This window comes from Grammomys surdaster, unplaced genomic scaffold (assembly GCF_004785775.1).
Source record: "Grammomys surdaster isolate TR1022 unplaced genomic scaffold, NIH_TR_1.0 205, whole genome shotgun sequence".
In the NCBI taxonomy this organism is placed as follows: domain Eukaryota; kingdom Metazoa; phylum Chordata; class Mammalia; order Rodentia; family Muridae; genus Grammomys; species Grammomys surdaster.
Window position 1 is genome coordinate 6,026,801 of NW_021604650.1, and position 18,171 is coordinate 6,044,971.

Here is an 18,171-nt window from a genome sequence, read left to right on the forward strand (position 1 = left end):
AGAGAGAGAGAGAGAGAGAGAGAGAGAGAACAGGGTTTCCAAGATGAAAGGAGGAAGACTTCCAGCTTCTGAGCAGTCTGGGCTGGTGTCATGGTGAAAACTGGGGCCTACATCTGTGTGATCCTGGGTGATTTCTTTGCAGTCTTTGGGCCTCAGCAGAAATAAGGTATTCAAATTATATATTATAAAAATATTGACATAGATTTTTCTTTTCGAGATAAGGTTTATCTATGTAGTCTTCACTGTTCTGGAACTCACCCTGTAGACCAAGCTGGCCTCAAACTCAGAGATCCACCTGCCTCTGCCTCCCAAGAGCTGGGATTAAAGGTGTGTACCACCACTGCCTGGCATAAAATAGATTTTTCATGAATGCTGGCTGCTGCTTCATGTGGGATAAGTTTTTACTTCATAAAGAGTAGTTAAGTAGCTGGCGTAAGCCGTGCACGATTTTATTTCTCTCTCATGAAAAGTCATTCAGCACATAGCCAGTCAGGATGAGACTGCTGTCTCCCTCTCACCTGGACCCAGCTCATCTGCCTTTAATTCCAGCATCAGCTCCACATTGTTCTTGATGCACCAGCCATTGAGTCTGTATTCTAGGTTAGAGGGTAGAGATGGGGCAAAGGATGAGGGGGGTCCATCCTTCAGGTGAGGCCTTCAGCTTTTTAATCAGGTTGCTGTGGTGGTGGAATAGCAAGCTTTCATCTGATCTCCAACTCCATACTCCACACATCCTTTTGCTGGTGTTCCTGGCTCACCAGGTGACCTGTAACTGACCCCTTCTCTTACTGCTCTGGTGGCTCTGCTCCCCAGGGTCCTGAGGGCGTACCCCATCCTACTGACTGCAGTTTACTGGGCAGAAGCTAGTCAAGCATGTGTGTCTTGCAGCTAGGATATTTAGGTCATTTTCTCAGTTGAGTCTATTGTCACCCCGGGCATTAGTCAGGTTGGCTCACTGAAGATGACAGGTGAGGGTAAAGGAGGAATCTCAGCCATGTGGATTTGGGGTGAATTCAAGCCCCATCTACACCCTGCCCCAGGAAGTCTATGCTCTCCCTATACTCAGACTTCTGAGCCTGCTCCCTGGCTCCTAGACAGTGGATGAGACCAGCAGAGGCTATTCCTTTCCACCTTCAGGAGCTAGGCTGGTCTACAACCCATCTGTGGGTATGGACCTTCCTATAGTGAAGGGCTGAGTGCACATGATTGGCTGTGTCCCTTGTGATCTTACCCCACTAGATGTGAGGCCTACTTCCTCCCCTAGTCATGACAATCAAGATTATCTGCAGGCACTGCCCACTATTGTGTGGATGAGGGGCCGTGGGGTGGGGGAGGGTGGCAAAGTCACCCTGGGAGAACAGTTGCTAGGAAGTTAGCTCAACCTGCATCTCACACTTGCACGCACCGAGGCTTTCTTCCTCACATTGGACTGCGCATGTCCCTCTGTCCACAGAAGACAAGAGCTGCCATCCAAGTGGCTCTCTGGAAACTGCTGACCAGGGCCAGTAGTTGGAAGGATGCCAGAACAACACAAAAGCCAAGCATTGGTGAGGTGGCTGAAAGGTCTGGGACAGGGAAGGCAGGCCTCGATACAACCCAATAAGAGTCCACCAGGGGGAGCCATTGTCTGTGTTTGAACTCTGAGGGGAAAGGTATCCTCTATCCTGGCACTTGGGAGCCAAGGAATACCATGAACCTCACCACTGGGAGAAGCACAGGTCCCTCTGTAGCAGGGAACTGATCAGAAGGCAGGGTTTATAAAGGGTTCCTGTGGGGTGGGGAGTGGAACTTTCCAGAGTGGCCTGGGATTGAAGGGGTAATTGTGGCCTGATGTTGGAGTAAATTCAGAGATTGGTGCAATTCTTTTCCTTTGCCTTGGTCTTGGGCTCAGACCAGGGTAAGCCTGTTGTTTTCCTTGGCCCCTTTACCCTAAATTAACCTCCTTTTTGTTCATCGCTAATAAACAATCAGCGTCAAGAAAGGAGCAATGTAATCATTAGACTACTTCCTGTTGAATGGGGGCATTGAAGTTTTTAGGGCAAGTTTGATCTTCAGTGTCAGGGTATGAATCAGGAGTTGCAGGCCTCTGTCTTCCTAGCTAGGAGCCAGTAATCCTATAATAGCAACTGATTAAAAGTCTGGTTAGAAATCTTGGATTTGTTGTTGAAGAAATCTAGTGTTAAGAAAAGGAGGTGGGGTAAGAAGGGTAGTATTTAATTCCATTCTGGACTATCAGTGATCCACTGGCCAGAGGCATGAAGCTGCTTCCTATGTTTTAGAGATCTGTCTGGAGTTGTTGCGTCTTATTCTTTACTATACCCAACTAGTTGACGTAAAAGCAACATTCCTCCCTGGAGAAAACTACCTCTCTCTGCTGTTAGTAAATCTGATCCTCGCTGATCTTGCAGCACTATGGCAGTCAGTGAGTCTATTTTGCCCTGGAGGGTGAGGATGGTCACCTGTTGGAGATCCTGGATGAACTTAGAGGAAACTGATAATGGTTAGAGAAGTAGTCAGTCCTCTTCTCCAGTGTCTATTCCCGGAGCTACAAGAAAGGGTAAGACCTGAACCTCTTGTCCTCCGTGCTGAGCCACAACAAACCCTGTGATGGGAACCAGCAGGGGTTCTTCACCAAGTACCACTCCTAATTTTGGGAAAAGGAACACCAGGGTGCAAGTCCTAGACCACCCAGAGGGTAGGCAGTGGTACACTGGAGCACTGCAGAGGATTGAGATGTTACAACATTCAAACATGAGGGCTGGGTAGTACTCAGGGTCGGGGTGTTATACACTCTGTAGAATCCAGTGTGCCTGAAAAGTGTGTCCCTGAGGGGTTAAAGCAGTCTGCAAAACCAACAAGGGAGAGATAAGGGGTAGGAGTGATCATCGTTTCGGGGCAGTTAATGAGGTAAGAGAGTCTAATAGTCCAATGGGCAAGGCCACACATGGTGGTCCTGAGTTTGATCCTGGAGGGACACACAACTAGCACTCTCCAAATCGGCCAGGTATAGAGTTATTCAGTCTCTGATATGCAATCAGGGCAGCCCAGATTTATTCCATGATATTTACAGGACCAATATGAGTAACCTCTTTAAGTTTCTGCCACTTTTACGGTAATCTTCCTTTTGGACACAGAGAAAACAGGCACGGGGGTTAGCTGTGATGGATAAGAGAGTTGGGTAAAGAAGCTGAATTTGCCTGTGGCAGCCTGCTACAGAAGAATTTGCTGACCCTATTAGGATGGGCTGTTTGTTAGAGATAGGGGTCTCTTGAACATTAAACATCAGTATGTACCCTGGTCAGGTGAAGCTAGGAAGAAATAGGAGGAAAGAGTAAATTTAGATAGAAAAATTTTCCAGATCATTTGTGCAAGACAGAAGTTGCCACCTTTGAAACTTGAGCATGCCAGTTCTGGCTACTGAACTGTACTGAGGTTAAGCTGTTTGTGGTAACAGAGTAAGGCTTTAGTAAAATCTGAGTCTGTGGAGGAAGAGAAGAAGGGTCTCAAAAATGAGCCCCATCGAAGGGAGTTTCCATAGCTCCCTGGGCCTGAGCTAAGCCCCTTCCAGTTGGTGATCTGTGCATTATACTAGAGCCACAGAGGCTGTGATACCCTGCCCCAGACCCTCCTTAACCATCATTCAGCCTGAAGCTGCTCAGAAGCATGGCTCTGCCAACGGAAGCAAGCTGGAGGGAGGAAGGGTATATACTCCCTTTCTCCGTAACCAGCATGTTTATCTTCTAAAGTAAAGATCAGCCAGCAGCCTACAGGTCCCTGAAGGCCCCATCACAGCTGTGGGAGCAAGTTTTACAGACTGTGCTGGACTCTCTCCTGAGAGGGGAACAGCTGGACATTCTGGCCTAGCTGGCAGCTTTGAAGCTTCCCCCTGGACAGCGAGGGACAGATGGTGGACCTCCGCTCATCCCTCTCCCGGCTCTCACAGGCACTTAGCTGTTCAGAGGCACATGAACGCAGATGGCCATGGCAGGAGGTGTTCTGCCTGCCTCCACAGCCTAAATGGCTGCAATCCTGGGGACCTTGAACCCAAATTCATATTGGAGTGCAATCTGGGTATCTGAAAGGCTTTGTCCCCACTTCCTGCACTGTAGACTCTTGAGTGGACTCCTGTTGACTTCTGGCCCTGAGTGGAAGTGAGTGGAGGGTTGAGAGATGGACTTCCACCCATGGGTTTTAGGATGAGCTGGACCACAGTTGGGTGGGAGCAAGCAGCCCTGTCAAGTCTCTAAGCCTGAGCCAGACTCCTCTAATAGCAGTAAGATATCACAAGCCATGGTACAATTCTGATGTGGCCCTCATTGTCAGTGGGATAATCTCACCATCCCACACTCACCAGTGAGGCCACAAGGTGAAGTCTGGCTCAAAGTCATGCATGACCCACCACAGCCTGGCTCCACTAGAGCAGTCTGCCCTGGGCGCCCTGGCTGTAGTACCTGGACTTTTACCTGCAGGTCTTCTGCAAAGAGGGGATGCTCAGGGTTGGGGTACAGAAAAGGCTGTTACATGGCTGTTACAGGTGTCTGTGTTGGCTTGTCTTGGAACTGTGATCAGCAACGCTGGGTCCCCAGTGGGTCCTTGCCCTCATTTGGCATCTGATGTTATGATAAAACAACATGATCAAAAGCAACTTTAGAAGGAAAGGGTTTGTTTGGCTTATGAGTTATGTCTCATTATCAAGGAAAGTCAAGGCAGGAATCTGGAGGAAAGAACTGAAACAGAGGCCATGGAGGAATGCTGCTTACTGACTTGATCCAAGGCTCACATTGAGCTGGATTTCTCATATAGCCCAGACTGATCACCTAACTAAGCATGACACCACTCACAGTGGGCTGGGCTTTTCCACATCAGGAAAAAAAAAAAAAGTCCAGATGTTCCCACAAGTTAATCTGATGGAGGTAATTCCTAATTGAAATTCCAGCTTCTCAGGCGACAAATTGATAACCAAGTTCAACTACCATAGTTGCCACCCTCATATCTGCACTCGTAGATCTCCTCACTCAAGTGAGGGGGCTTTCAACTGACCCCTACCACTGTGGAGCAAAGATCTTACACAAAGACAGCACCCGTACTGTAAAAGGGGTACTCGGTACTCACCCATCTCCAGTCTGCCCCTCCCCCACCAAATACAACTGCTGACATCTGGACATGGTTGCTGGTGGTTATATGTCACAGGGACATTACTGACAGCAGGACACTGGCTTTGAAGTCAAGCCTATTACCCTCACTTGTACAGAGAAGCCCAGGGGTCAGCAAGGCTAATGTTCACTTAGGTCTCTGAAACAGCCACCCTGGCCATTTTCCTGGTGTCATGTAGTGTGTGTGTGTGTGTGTGTGTGTGTGTGTGTGTGTGAGAGAGAGAGAGAGAGAGAGACAGAGACAGAGACAGAGACAGAGACAGAGAGACAAAGAGACAGAGAGACACAGAGAGAGAGACGGGGGGGGTTAAAAAATAAGAAAATAACTGAGGAAGGCACTTGACACCAACTCTATCCTACACACACGCACACTCATCCACATGCACATGTACACGCATGCACACACACACAAAGCATTTCAAGACAAGAGGTTAGAGAGGTGGCTCAGTGGTTAAGAGAATCAGCTGCTCTTCCAGAGGAGCCAGGTTCAGTACCCTGTATGGTGGCTCACAACCATCTGTAACTCCTGTTGCAGGGATCTGTCACACTGTTTCTGGCCTGGGTGGGCACAACACCTATATGGTGTATAGATATACATCCAGACAAACACTCTGCCAGGGCCTTCCCAGCATCCAGTTCCCAGAGGAAGGCAGTGAAAGGGAGTCGATCGCATGGCCAAAAGCTGCTTACTTTGGCAATTTAACTCTTTCTTTAACTCTTTGCTATTCTGTGGCCAAAAGCCACTGGCTTCTGGAAATTGAACTCCTGCTTATAACAGGAGGGAATTTTAAAAAAGGCTTACTTACCTGGGATCTTTTCTTTCTAACTCAAGGACCCCTGGCTAGCCAGGCAAGAGGCTTAGAGTTTGTTAACGCTTCCTGAGCCAGAGGAGAAAAACAAGGAAAAAAAAAGAAGGTCAGGCACACAGCCATACACATACACTCTCTGGCTGGGCCCGACCACCTATTTCATCAATTTTACAAGTGTACATGCATATTTATATACATATACCTACATACATATAGCCAAACATATATATATATTCATATACATTTGGTGGATGAAACAGAGCCCCAAAAAGCCACCCTTTATTTCTTCTCTCTTTTTATACCTTTTTTGACAAAAGTTCTTTATAAACTACCTCATAGATATAATGTTACACAAAAGGGAAGTTACAGAAGGATGCTGATATTAAAAGCAGGGTTTCTCCGGGCAGTGGTGGCGCACACCTTTAATCCCAGCACTTGGGAGGCAGAGACAGGCAGATTTCTGAGTTCGAGGCCAGCCTGGTTTACAGAGTGAGTTCCAGGACAGCCAGGGATATACAGAGAAATCCTATGTCGAAAAACAAAAAAACAAAACAAAACAAAAAAAAAAGCAAGCAGGGTTTCATTCTATAAGCTCTTAAGTTCAAAGCAATAGTTTCACATGACCTTGCTCTATCATAGTGGACACGTGGCTTTATCCTTGGACCTGACCTAGAATGAATGTTTGTCCTTTCACAAATTTGTCTCAAGTGTAATTCTCTTCTTAGTGTAATTTATGAAAGCTCATCGTCCTCCTTACTACACAGCCTTTACTTTCTATTCTATGAGGAGAGGGCACATTCTATTGCTTATTCCAACTTATTACTACATCTTTCTGGCAAAACAACTAAAACCATCTCCTTAAACTTTCTTCTTAAATTTATTTGAATCAAAGCAGGAATGCTATAAAGTCATTAATTCAGCTAAACAGCATTAATTCATGAATGTTAATCTCCATGTTGATTTGTAGGAAATTTACCCAATAGGGCAGGCTGATGCCCAGGAATCACTGGGCCATGTAATAGTGGCAGGAAAGGCATATCAGCAGCGAGAAGCAATCATGGGGCTATGACTTTCCAGAGAGCACCCATCGCAGCCATGCAAAATGGTGGACCGTCTCCAGGAAACTCATTTGCTTACCATAGCCTTTCCTTGATGGCTCTGTCAACATAAATAAATATTTGAAAAAGAATGTCTGGGTGAGTCATAGTGAAGTCAAGTTAATGAATTTATTGTCTAGACAGACATACAGGAAAAGGATAGTGCACACACCCACATGGGTACAGGCTTCTTAAGAGAACCCTGCTTAGGTATATTTTAAAAGGCTATTCTATGTGCTTCTGAATCTTTCTGAGTCATTATCTCTCTAAGGATACAATTTACGAGGTTTAAAGACTAAACCAAGCTAAATATTTCAGTAAAAATTTGTAAGTTAAGTAAAAATATATGCACTGCCTTTCTTATTTTTCCTAAAGATCATGCATGAGGGTGCAAGCGTCAAGCTCAAGGGCAGAAGTGTTCCGGCTGGAGGCAAGCATGGCTCATCTGTTGTTTTGAGCATCCTTGTCTGTTGGTTTTAGGAAAACTCACATTATTCTGCAGGTAGTTTTGGCTTGATCAGCTGAGTTCTTGTGTCATGATGCTCAGTCAGCATGAAAGGTGGGCCAGGTCCCAGCTCAAGGGGCTTCCTCCTTCCCACATCTCCACTTCTACCCTGCATCAGCTCAAGGAAAGCAGCCAGCCACCCAGATATCTGCGTGGCAGGCAATGGGACCCACTGCAAGGTTGAAGACAGGGCCACATGGGAGGTCTCTCTGGTGAGGGTCCCTGGGGTCCCTAGCTGCCCTGTGACTTTTCACTAAGTATGCATTTCATGGACCTCTACTGAGACAAGCTGCTGTCTTCAGAGGAAAGCCAAGGCACTGAATGCCAGGGGCGTGAAGATGCTGAATTTAACTGTGTTCTTCAAATGTTTATCTGACCCAAAGAGTTCAAAGAAGGCACTAGATGGCCCAGACCACCCTGCTGGCACTATGCTCATGGATCTTGCCTGTTCTTCTGCCATATCCTTCTGTCTCCCACCCTCCATCTTGCCCCAACCCAACTCCAAGCTGTCAGTGGTATGAAGGCTATTGAAAATACAGAGTGCTAGTCAATATTGTCAAATTAAGAAGATCCTGGGCAGTGGTGGCACATGCCTTTAATCTCAGTGCTTGGGAGGCAGAGGCAGGAAAATTTCTGAGTTCAAGGCCAGTTTGGTCTACAGAGTGAGATCCAGGACAGCCAGGGATACACAGAGAAACCCTGTCTCGAAAAAAACCAAAAAGGAGGAGGAGGAGGAGGAGGAGGAGGAGGAGGAGGAGGAGGAGGAGGAGAAGGAGAAGGAGAAGAAGAGGAAGAGGAAGAAGATCCAGAATAGCATAAAGACAAACCTCCAGGCATGTCTGTAAGGAAGTTTTTAGATTAGGTTAATTATGTGGGAAGACCCACACTGAATGTGAGCGGCATCATTCTTTGGGTTGGGTTAGTGTCCTAGACTGAATAAGATGGAGAAAACTGGGGCTGGAGAAATAGCTCAGCAGTTAAGAATACTGGCTGTTCTTCCAGAGGACCCTGGTTCAATTCCCACTACTCAGATGGCAACTCACAACTGTTACTCTAGTTCTATGGGATCAAACATCGTCTTCTGGCCTTGGGTACATGTTTGCATGGTACTTGACATTACGGAAAAACCCATGCACATAAAGAGTAGCTTTGTCTGTGCTATGTCACCTAAATAAACAGACATGCTTGTTCTTATCTTCCCGGGGAAGAGTCACAGCCCAGGAGACTGGACCCTTCTCAGTCCTTACAGGAAACAGAATCTGCAGTCTAAAATGGTCCGTGGAGGTGCTATGAAAGGACTTTCTTTCTTTTTTTTTTTTAAATTTTTTTATTTATTATATGTAAGTACACTGTAGCTGTCTTCAGACACCCCACAAGAGGGCATCAGATATCATTACAGATGGTTGTTAGCCACCATGTGGTTGCTGGGATTTGAACTCATGACCTCTGGAAGAGCAGTCAGTGCTCTTAACCACTGAGCCATCTCACCAGCCCTATGAAAGGACTTTCTATAGATGTCTGAGCAGTGCCTGGGGAAGAAGCCAGCACCAATGTCATGGCCATGCTAGCAGTGGCTGGAGAGCTAGGTCCTCAGAGCCCCCATGGGTCACCTTAAGATGATTAGGAGTGCAGTGAGAGTTGCTGCCTTCCCACAGACACCCCATCACATGGTCACTCATGTCCCAAACAGCTTCCCATCAAGACCCAAACTGAGAGGGCTGTGTTTCCAGATCCAGGCTGGTCACAGTGATTCATACTTAGTAGGCATGCAGTGAGGCTGACTGTGTAAGAGGTGCACACCATCCCAGTACCACCACCAGCAGCGATACCTTTGACTGAGCGTTGATGCTGTGCAGAGCCTCCTGCCCGCCTAGCACACCCAGGTGTGATGGCGCTGCCTCTGCCTGAGGACACCTGGTATGAGAGACCAGTTTGATTGTCAAATTGACAGTTTACCTGGATACATGGTCTCAATGAGGGATTATCTAGATTAGGCTGGACCATGGGTGAACTGACTTGGCTGTATTAATAGACACAGAAAACCCCAGCCTAGAAGTGGGTGGCACCATTCCCTGAGGTTGGGCTTTGGACTATGCAAGACTGAGAAAGGTACCTGAGCATGCAGTAACATCCCTCTGTTCTTGGTGGATATGATGTGTCCAGCTGCTTCAAGTTCCAGCCTCCTTGTCTTCCCTGCAATGATGGACTATAACCTAGACCTGCACGCCAGACCAACACTTCCTTCTCTAAACTGCATCTTGTTAGAGTGTTATCTCTCAACAGCAGGAATGAGACCACCCAGGGTCCCACAACAGTGTCAGAGGAGCAGCTGGGGCCTGGGATGGGATGGGGCTCAGGTCCAGACCTCAGATTCTAGCACAGTTCCCTTTTTGGAGGCTCTGACCTTAGACATTTGTCAGTGACAGACTCTCTCCCAGCCCTGATCCCTCTTCAAATGCCAAACGGAGCTATGCTCTCCTTACCTCCCTCCACCCGGCGCCTTCTACCCCACCCTGTCACAAGGCAGGCTGACCACCCAGAGGCATGGGCAGGCAAGCTGAGAGGTGATCCCTGGTGTCCCTGTTATCCCCACCAAGAAGCCTCTGAAACCTCCAGCCTCCCAGTCAGCTCAGGATGAGATCTGGCAACCAGTGTTAGGATGACATCTACTGGTCAGCTCTAAAATTCAGGGATCCCAGCCCAAATTGGTAACTTGGATTCATTAATCTAGGTTTTTCAAGGGACAGAACTTCTGGGGACTAAACTCTTAGGTCCTAGTTCCTACCCTGAATGATGGCCTGGGCCAGGGTGTTTCTACAAGCCCATGGGAGATCTGAAGCTGCAAGTCTGAGAGCCCCAGTGGCACAGAGCCCATCGCTGCAGATATGCAAGTATTTATGGAGAGAACAGCACGAGGCATGGCTCAGAACACCCAGAGTTCAGCAAGGGAGCACATAGACTGCTGGGATGTGCCTCTGAGACATGGAGTTCAGTGGGAAGGTCTGCCGGTGTGTGGTACTGGTGACTTTCCCCCAGGGTGATATCACTGCTATGTCAGACAGTGCTCACTTGAGGTTTTTGGAGTTTGGGTCTTGAGTTCCATAAAAAGAGGAAGTTTTGAGTCCAACCATGGCCTTTGGGGGCCTGGCAGAACCACTGTGGGGTTGGACCTCTCAAGGGTGGTGCTGCAGACCCTCGTGGTTTACAGTGGCTTGTGAAGGAGCCAACAGCAAGTGGCTTCCCAACATGCACTGTCAAGGTTAAAGGGACCTCTGTAAAGGTCAAAATGGTGTGTGGTTGTCAAGGTTACAGGACATCTGCCTATCAAGGTTAAGGAATGCCTTGATGTCAAGGTTAAAGGGCATCTGATGAACAAACATTGTTAGTCAATAGGTAGCTGCTTTGTGTGTTTATTGTTCAGCCCAGGAGTTCCTTCAGTCCCATGGCACAGATAGAACAGTGGCCACCATCTCTTCACACATGTCTGATTCTCCAAGCTGTCAGACTGGCTGGCTTCTGAGTCTGCCTTAGAAGGTCCAATAGTCTCAGACGGCATCACCTACTGTCCAGGAGTTGCAGTGGCTTCATGACACAGCACTGGGGCCATGCACTGTCACCAGCACCTAATTTAGAGAGGTTTCCTGTCACCGTAATCACTTTGTGCTGCCTGCTGTCAGATCCCATAGTGCATCACTTCACTATAAGTGTCTCAGGGACTCAGAGAGTGAAGGTGGAGAGGTTTATTATTTTAATCTTTCGAAGTTGGGTGTCAGCTTAGAGAAAAGGCAAAAATGGCTGGCACATTGCTGCTGGTACAAAATACATGTTTTTAAATTCTTAATTGCACTTCTCTGCTCCCTAAATCCCTCACTGGCTGAGTTCTTCATAGAGACACGATCGTCCCCGTATCTAGTGCTACCCCCTCCCCAGAGCCCCACCTAGTTAGCTCAGGACACAAGAGTTCCTTCTTTTTGATCTGTGGACTCAGTCACCTAGCAGACAGCCTGTGACTTTTCAAACCTAAGATGAACTGAGAGCCTAGACAAGCAGCTGCCAGCTAGGGAAGACAGGGCCTATTGCCTACTGATTATCTGTGAGTCTCTGGTGAGCTCTAAATGCTGTAAATGGAAACTGCACCAGAATGATTCCTTTCTTATGGCTGGGGTTGTCCCCATACTATATGTCAGTCTACATGTTCTGGTTTGTCACCAGTGCTCCCACTCACTTGTTTGTAGATTTCAAGTCCTTGTGTGAACCTTTACATTGACCTTTACAGCCTTGATCCTGTTGACTTTGGCTGCCGTTCCTACTTCTGTAGTCAGACCTGATGGCCTCACAGCAACCCCAGGAAGACCCCATTCCCTGAAAGGTTGAGACCCCTTGCACAGGATGGAGTGTTAGCACCCTCCCAGCCCCTGTGCCATATAACTTCCCTCCTTCCTGTAGGAGTGGGGCTTTGTGTGACTTGTGTCTATTAACTGTGATAAACACCCCCATGTCCCCCGATTGACAGTGAAACCTAGCTGACGACTCCTAAAGCCACTGGTGTTAGGATGTCTTAGGGTTTTATTGCTGTGAAGAGACACCATGATCAAGGTAACTCTTATAAAGGACAACATTTAATTGGGGCTGGCTCATGGGTTCAGAGATTCTGTCCATTATCATCATGATGGGAAGTATGGCAATGTCCAGGCAGACATGGTGCTGGAGAAGGAGTTGATAGTTCTACATCTTGATCCAAAGGCAGCCGGGAGGAGACTGTCTTCTGCAGGCAGCCAGGAGGAGGGTACCATTTGTACTGGGCAGAGCCTGAGCATAGGAGGAGACATCAAAGCCCATTCCCACAGTGATACACTTCCTCCAATAAGGTCACACCTAATACTGCCACTCCTCATGAGCCAATCATTCAAACACATGAATCTATAGGGGCCAAACCTATTCAAACCACCACAGAAACCAAGGCTCCAAATCTATGTATTAATGGTATTTGGAGGCTTTGGAAGGAAACTGAGGTTAAAAGAAGAGTGGGACCCCTTGATGGGATTTGTGGCTTTATAATAAAAGAAGAGGACTCCCCTCCCCCCCAACACACATACACACAACTAACAGCCTAACAGGAAGCCATCAAGGAGAACTCTTATAAATTGTGATAAGGATGCTGAAATGTAGCTCTTCAATTGACAGCTTCAATTGACAGGGGTGCAGGTAGAGAAGGACTCAATTGTCTTTAAGGGGCTGGCCACTGGGAGTTTGACCATGCTCCAGTGAGTGTATGGGCACCCCATGTTTTCCTTTTTTTTTCTTTCTTATTTTGGGGGGAGGGAAGTCACAAAGGTCGGGGAGGTTGGACATGAGAGGACTGGGAAGTAAGTGTGATCAAAGTGCATGATTTGAAATTCCCAAATAACTAATAAAAATATTATGTTGGAGAAAAAAATAAAATTACTCCTAATAAAAAATGGACAAGAGGAGGAAGAGGAGGGAGGGGACTCAACCTTACTGTTACTGTCTCAGCCCACAATGCTCTGTACCTTGTTCTAATAAGGCAACGTCACCTTCACAGAGGCCTGTGTTATGTTCTTGAGTCTGTGAGCTAAATAAACCCTTGTTCTTTATAAATTACCAAGTATCAGGTATTTTGTTATAGCAAGAAAAATAGTACTAAGAAACTCATAATGAGTGACAATGTTGCACATGATGTTTGCTTTACCAGAAGGTCCCAAATGGGGGTGATGACCCATAATTCAGGGTGCAGGCAGCAAGGTGACTGGAAAACCACACTTTGTGGGACTGGGACCTGGAGGTACTTGGTATGCAACATTACTGACTTATCCTGACCAAAACACCAGAAGAATCAGCACCTGCTGCACTGGGATGCTACAGGGGCCACCCAGACACCAGGCAGAGTCAGTCCTTGTTACACACTTTTACTGTCCTTCAGGAGAAAGGGGGCCTTGCTGTGAGCTTGTTTTGATTATGCCCTGCTCAGTATGACTAAGGCTCAGCCTAGGCATGGTGATGTTGGCCCAGGTGATGGACCATGAAATCCACCAGTCAGAAGGTTCTTCTACATATAACAGAAGGGCCAATTTCCAAATACTCATGGTTTGTGATCCACATGTCCTTGAACATAGGGAGAGAACACAAGATGGAGGCACCTACCCAGGCACCGTACTTGGCATATGGAGGGGCAACCACCTGGAGGGAGGAAAAGACCCACATCAAGACATCACTCTGGGCTAATCAGAAAGCTACTCAGGAAATACACCTGCCCAAGTTTGACAATTTTAGTTCATCCGTAAGACCCACATGGTAGAAAATTAACTTTTTAAATTAAGAGTTGTGGGAGCCTTGGTGGTGCATGCCTGTGATTCTAATATTCAGGCAGAGGCAGGAGGATCTAGAACAGGCTGATCAAACACAGCAAGTTCCAGGACAGCCAGGGCTACATAGTGAGATCTGTTTCTGAAGAAGAGTAGGGTGATAGGCTGAGGTGTGAGGACCTGAGTTTAGATCTTTAGAACTCATGTATAAATCTGGACATGCCATCCATGTCCACATGCATACACACATGTTCATGTAAAATACAAAAGGAACCTACATGCTCGTCTTGAGCCCCATAGCTCATCATCCCCGATGCTACCTTCTGATCAGATGTTCAGTACCCCAGCTCTGCCCACCCTGTAGGCTGCAGCCCCTTCCCATCTGCCACTCCTCCCTCACCAGATTAGCTTGCTGTCCTTTCTCTCTCTCCACCACCACCCCTCTCTCTCTGATGTAAATGCCAGGGACTTCTGTCACTTTTGCTTATTGGTGCAATTCCTAGACCTTAGCCACTCTAGAACTACTCATGGGTCAACCCTTGAAGGCTACCAGTGAGGTTTGGGCCAATACCTTCACACAGAGGTCTGGAGAGACCACCCTTGCTATCTCTTTCTGCAGCCGGAATCGTAGGCCTGAACAGGTACCAGTGCCACCAGACAGTATGATATAACTGAATAGATTCCTCCAGTGGGATCTCTCACAGGACAGGATGCATTCCTGGGCGAGCATGTGGATCCCTGGTTTGGTTCTCTCTGGGGGAAATGCACAAGAGGGCTTTGGGATCAGAGGCTCCCCATTTTTAGTATTTCAGGGAGGAATACCTTCCAGATTCTGGATAGACCCAAGTGCCACCAGGTATCTTGAGGCCCTGTGGACTTCAAGTGGGTCACAAGCTTGGCCTACTAGCACCATCACTGATAAGAGCTGACCTCTGGTGGCTCAAACAAGGTTGGTGTCACCTGTTTTGTGAGTGTTTGTAGGGCAGTGTCCTGACTCAGCCTTGGAAAGTGCCACTGAGTAACTGCTTTCACTTGTCACATATTCCATAAGCAAGCAACAGACCTCAGCTTTGAATGATGGGTGAATCGTGTGTCTATAGCTCATGTTTCTGGGGCAGTGCATGGCAATCAGCACCCCTCACTCCTTGTACAGGGTGACCCTGGGCTAAGGGCTGAAGAACTAATACAATGGAGTGCCTCAGGTGTGCCTGGCAGAGGACTCTGCTGACATCAGAAGCCTGAGGCTTCATTCCTCCCTGGGATCCACCTGGCCTCTGAGGAGTACTTTAATGACTTTTCCACATTGATATGCATTATGCCTTTTAAAACCGTGTGGTCTACCATGCTTACAATCCCACATCTTGAGAAACTGAGGCAGGCAGGTTGCCACAAGTTTAAGATAAGCCTAGGCTATATATAATGAGTTTCAGACTAGCCTGGGCTACAGAGCAAGAACCTATCTCAAAAACCAAAAGCACAGAAAGACTTCACACTTTGTACTATATAGCATAGAACAGAAAGCTAAGCCCCACTAGCCACAGACTATGTCCACATATGGCCCAAATGACTTGACTTAGATCGTAGGAAATGTTGGCTTCCCATGACTTTCCCTTTCCATGGGGATTTCACAGTCCATCATTTTCTTTTTGTTGAAACAATGGCTCACTGTGTAGCCCAGGCTGACTATGAACTCATGGTCATCCTCCTGCTTCTTCTGCATTCCAATGTGCACCACTGTCTGGCTGATCTATCACTCATTGTTCTAAAGACAAGGTGACTCTGAAAGCTAATATGTTTGCATGAAGGATCTAGAATTACCATGGAGATAAGCCTCTAGACATGCCTGAGTTTCTAGACTGGGTTAACCAAGAAGGGAAGACCCACCCTGAATGTGAGCAACACCATGAACTGGATCCTGGACACAGTATAAAGAGAAAAGAGAGCTGAGCACCAGCGCCCTTTCCACTTCCCACCTGCAGACACAGCATGGCCAGCCACCTCGCATTCCTGATAGACAATAACCTTGAACTATCAGTCACACTTCTTTCCTTATGCTGTTTTTGCCAGGCATTTTTTTCCCACAGCATTGAGAAGACTAATTAGCACAGTAGTCAAGCCAACAGTCATTAAAAAACCCTCTGGAGCAGGGCAGTGGTGGCGCACACCTTTAATCCCAGCACACAGGAGGCAGAGGCCTGTGGATTTCTGAATTTGAGGCCAGCCTAGTCTAAAGAGTGAGTTTCAGGATGCCAGGGCTACACAAAGAAACCCTGTCTCAAAAACCACAAAATAATCGTAGTAGAAGTAGTAGTAGAAATAGTGGTAGTAGTTAGTAGTAGTAGTGGTAGTAGTTAGTAGTAGTAGTGGTAGTAGTTAGTAGTAGTAGTAGTGGTAGTAGTTAGTAGTAGTAGTAGTACAAAGACCCACTGGCCATTCAGATGCTTAAAGCTCTCATAAATACCTGTGTCTTGTGTTTCTGTCTTAACTGGCCTCACTGTTCCATTATAAAATATCCTGTACAATGGCAGAGTTATAAATAGCACACTATGGAAGAGAGTGCTGTAGTTGCCCTCCAGCCCATCTGCGAATAGACTAAGACTTCCGGGGAGGAGTCAAGGGGTCAGCAAAGTAGCAGGAGTGTAGGAGGTGGCTCAGTGAGTGGGAACTAATACCAGGGAAATTTTAGAGCAGGAGAATCCTGAAGCAGAACGCCCCACCACTACCACACTACCACACCTTCCTTCTGACAGTGTTCTGTGCCAAGTGCCCATTAGACCACTGCCCCCTGATTCTGGACTCACCCAGGAGGCTGGTGTTGAAGAGCGCCTCTGAGCACATGAAAGCCTCCTGCCCTAGGTTGATTTCCTTGCCATCTGGCAACGTGAATTTCTTCTGGAAGGAGGGTGCTGAAGTTTTTTTCATCTCCATGTCATAGTCCAGTGCTACATAGCAGCATTTGTCTTTCAGGTCTCGGATGTGCTCCAGGTCAGCTGCAGGGCAAGGAAGAGAAAGAAGCAAGGGCACGTAGGGTGCTGCTCGTGGGAGTGGGCATAGGGAGATGGCCCACTCTTAGGCGGCCATTGTGTCCATGTAACCCCTTCAGCAGCGTCTTGGCCAGGCTATGGGCCAGGCTTTAGAAGAACAGGGAGCATGGGGAAGTAGAACCTTCTGCACAAGAGGCACAGAGCTGGATCTCTTCAGCATACCCTAAGATGTAACCCTGCTGTGTACGGTGTTTGTAGGGCCAAGAAAATCCAGTTCACATTCATTAGCTCGGCATTCTGGACATGCCTATGGGTTCTCAGGAGGACTAACCACAACTGGTGAGGACCCTTGTTTAGAAAACTCTGGCAAGTGATGCCCCTCTCCTCCTAGGTTTCTGACAACAGATTTGAAAGCCAGATGCAGCTTTTGATAGGGCTCTCACATAGTATCTGTTGTTGTCATGGAGCCTTGAATAAAAGGGACTTCCCTGTGGGGCTCACCTGCTGGCCCCACCTGCCCTACAGACTGCCAGCTGCCACTTCCACTTGAAAACCACTGTCCTCCACCTCTTCCTCCTCTACTTCATCCTCCACCTTGTCTCCTTCTTCAGCTCTCCTTCCTCCTCCAACTCCTCCCCCATCGTCTTCTCCAACTCCTCCTCTAAGTCTTCCAACTTTCCTTCCTCATTTCCTTCCTCCTATTTCTTCTCCTCCCTCTTTTCCTTCCCCTTCTTCTTGCTCTTCCTCCCCTTCCCCATTCTCCCCTCTTCCTTTGACGCCAGTCGGCTACTCCTCCTCTCTTCCTCTTCCTCTGAAACAGGGTCTCACAGCATCCAACTCACTTGTAGCTGAAGATGTCCTTGACTGCTAATCCTCCTGCCTCCACCTTCAAATACCATGATTAGATGTATGTGCTGCTACTCCTGGCCTAACCCAACCTCCTTGCCAATGTCTCATCCATCCTCTTTCCAAAGCCTGGAAGTTCCTCTGTTCCTTCCTCTTGGTATTGTCTGCTTCTCCCTTCTCTGTCTTCCCTTTCCTGGCTTCAGGGACTCTGCTGTATCCTAATGTTTACTCTTTCACCTGGTTTGGGTTTTGGTGAAACAAGTCTAGGTCATATCCCACCTCTGCTGTTTACTTAAGTTTGGGCAAATTATTCTTCATTTTGCCTTATTTTGCATTCTCTTTCTCTGTCATCTTTTTCTGTCTCTCTGTCTCTCTCTCTCTGTCTATCTCTGTCTGTCTCTTTCTGTCTCTCTCTCTCTCTCTCTCTCTCTCTCTCTCTCTCTCTCTCTCTCTC

The 18,171-nt window shown here is 47.4% G+C and overlaps 1 protein-coding gene across 1 annotated transcript in view; it reads right to left on the bottom strand.

The window, feature by feature from the left end:
- Window positions 1–18,171, bottom strand: part of LOC114624193 (actin-like) — a 36,962-nt gene that overhangs the window by 484 nt on the left and 18,307 nt on the right. The window contains exons 6-7 of the mRNA XM_028771017.1: window positions 16,689–16,877; window positions 519–596 (exon numbers count right to left, since the gene is read on the bottom strand). Of these exons, the coding sequence (XP_028626850.1) occupies window positions 519–596; window positions 16,689–16,877 (267 nt within the window). The remainder of the gene's footprint in view (window positions 1–518; window positions 597–16,688; window positions 16,878–18,171) is intronic.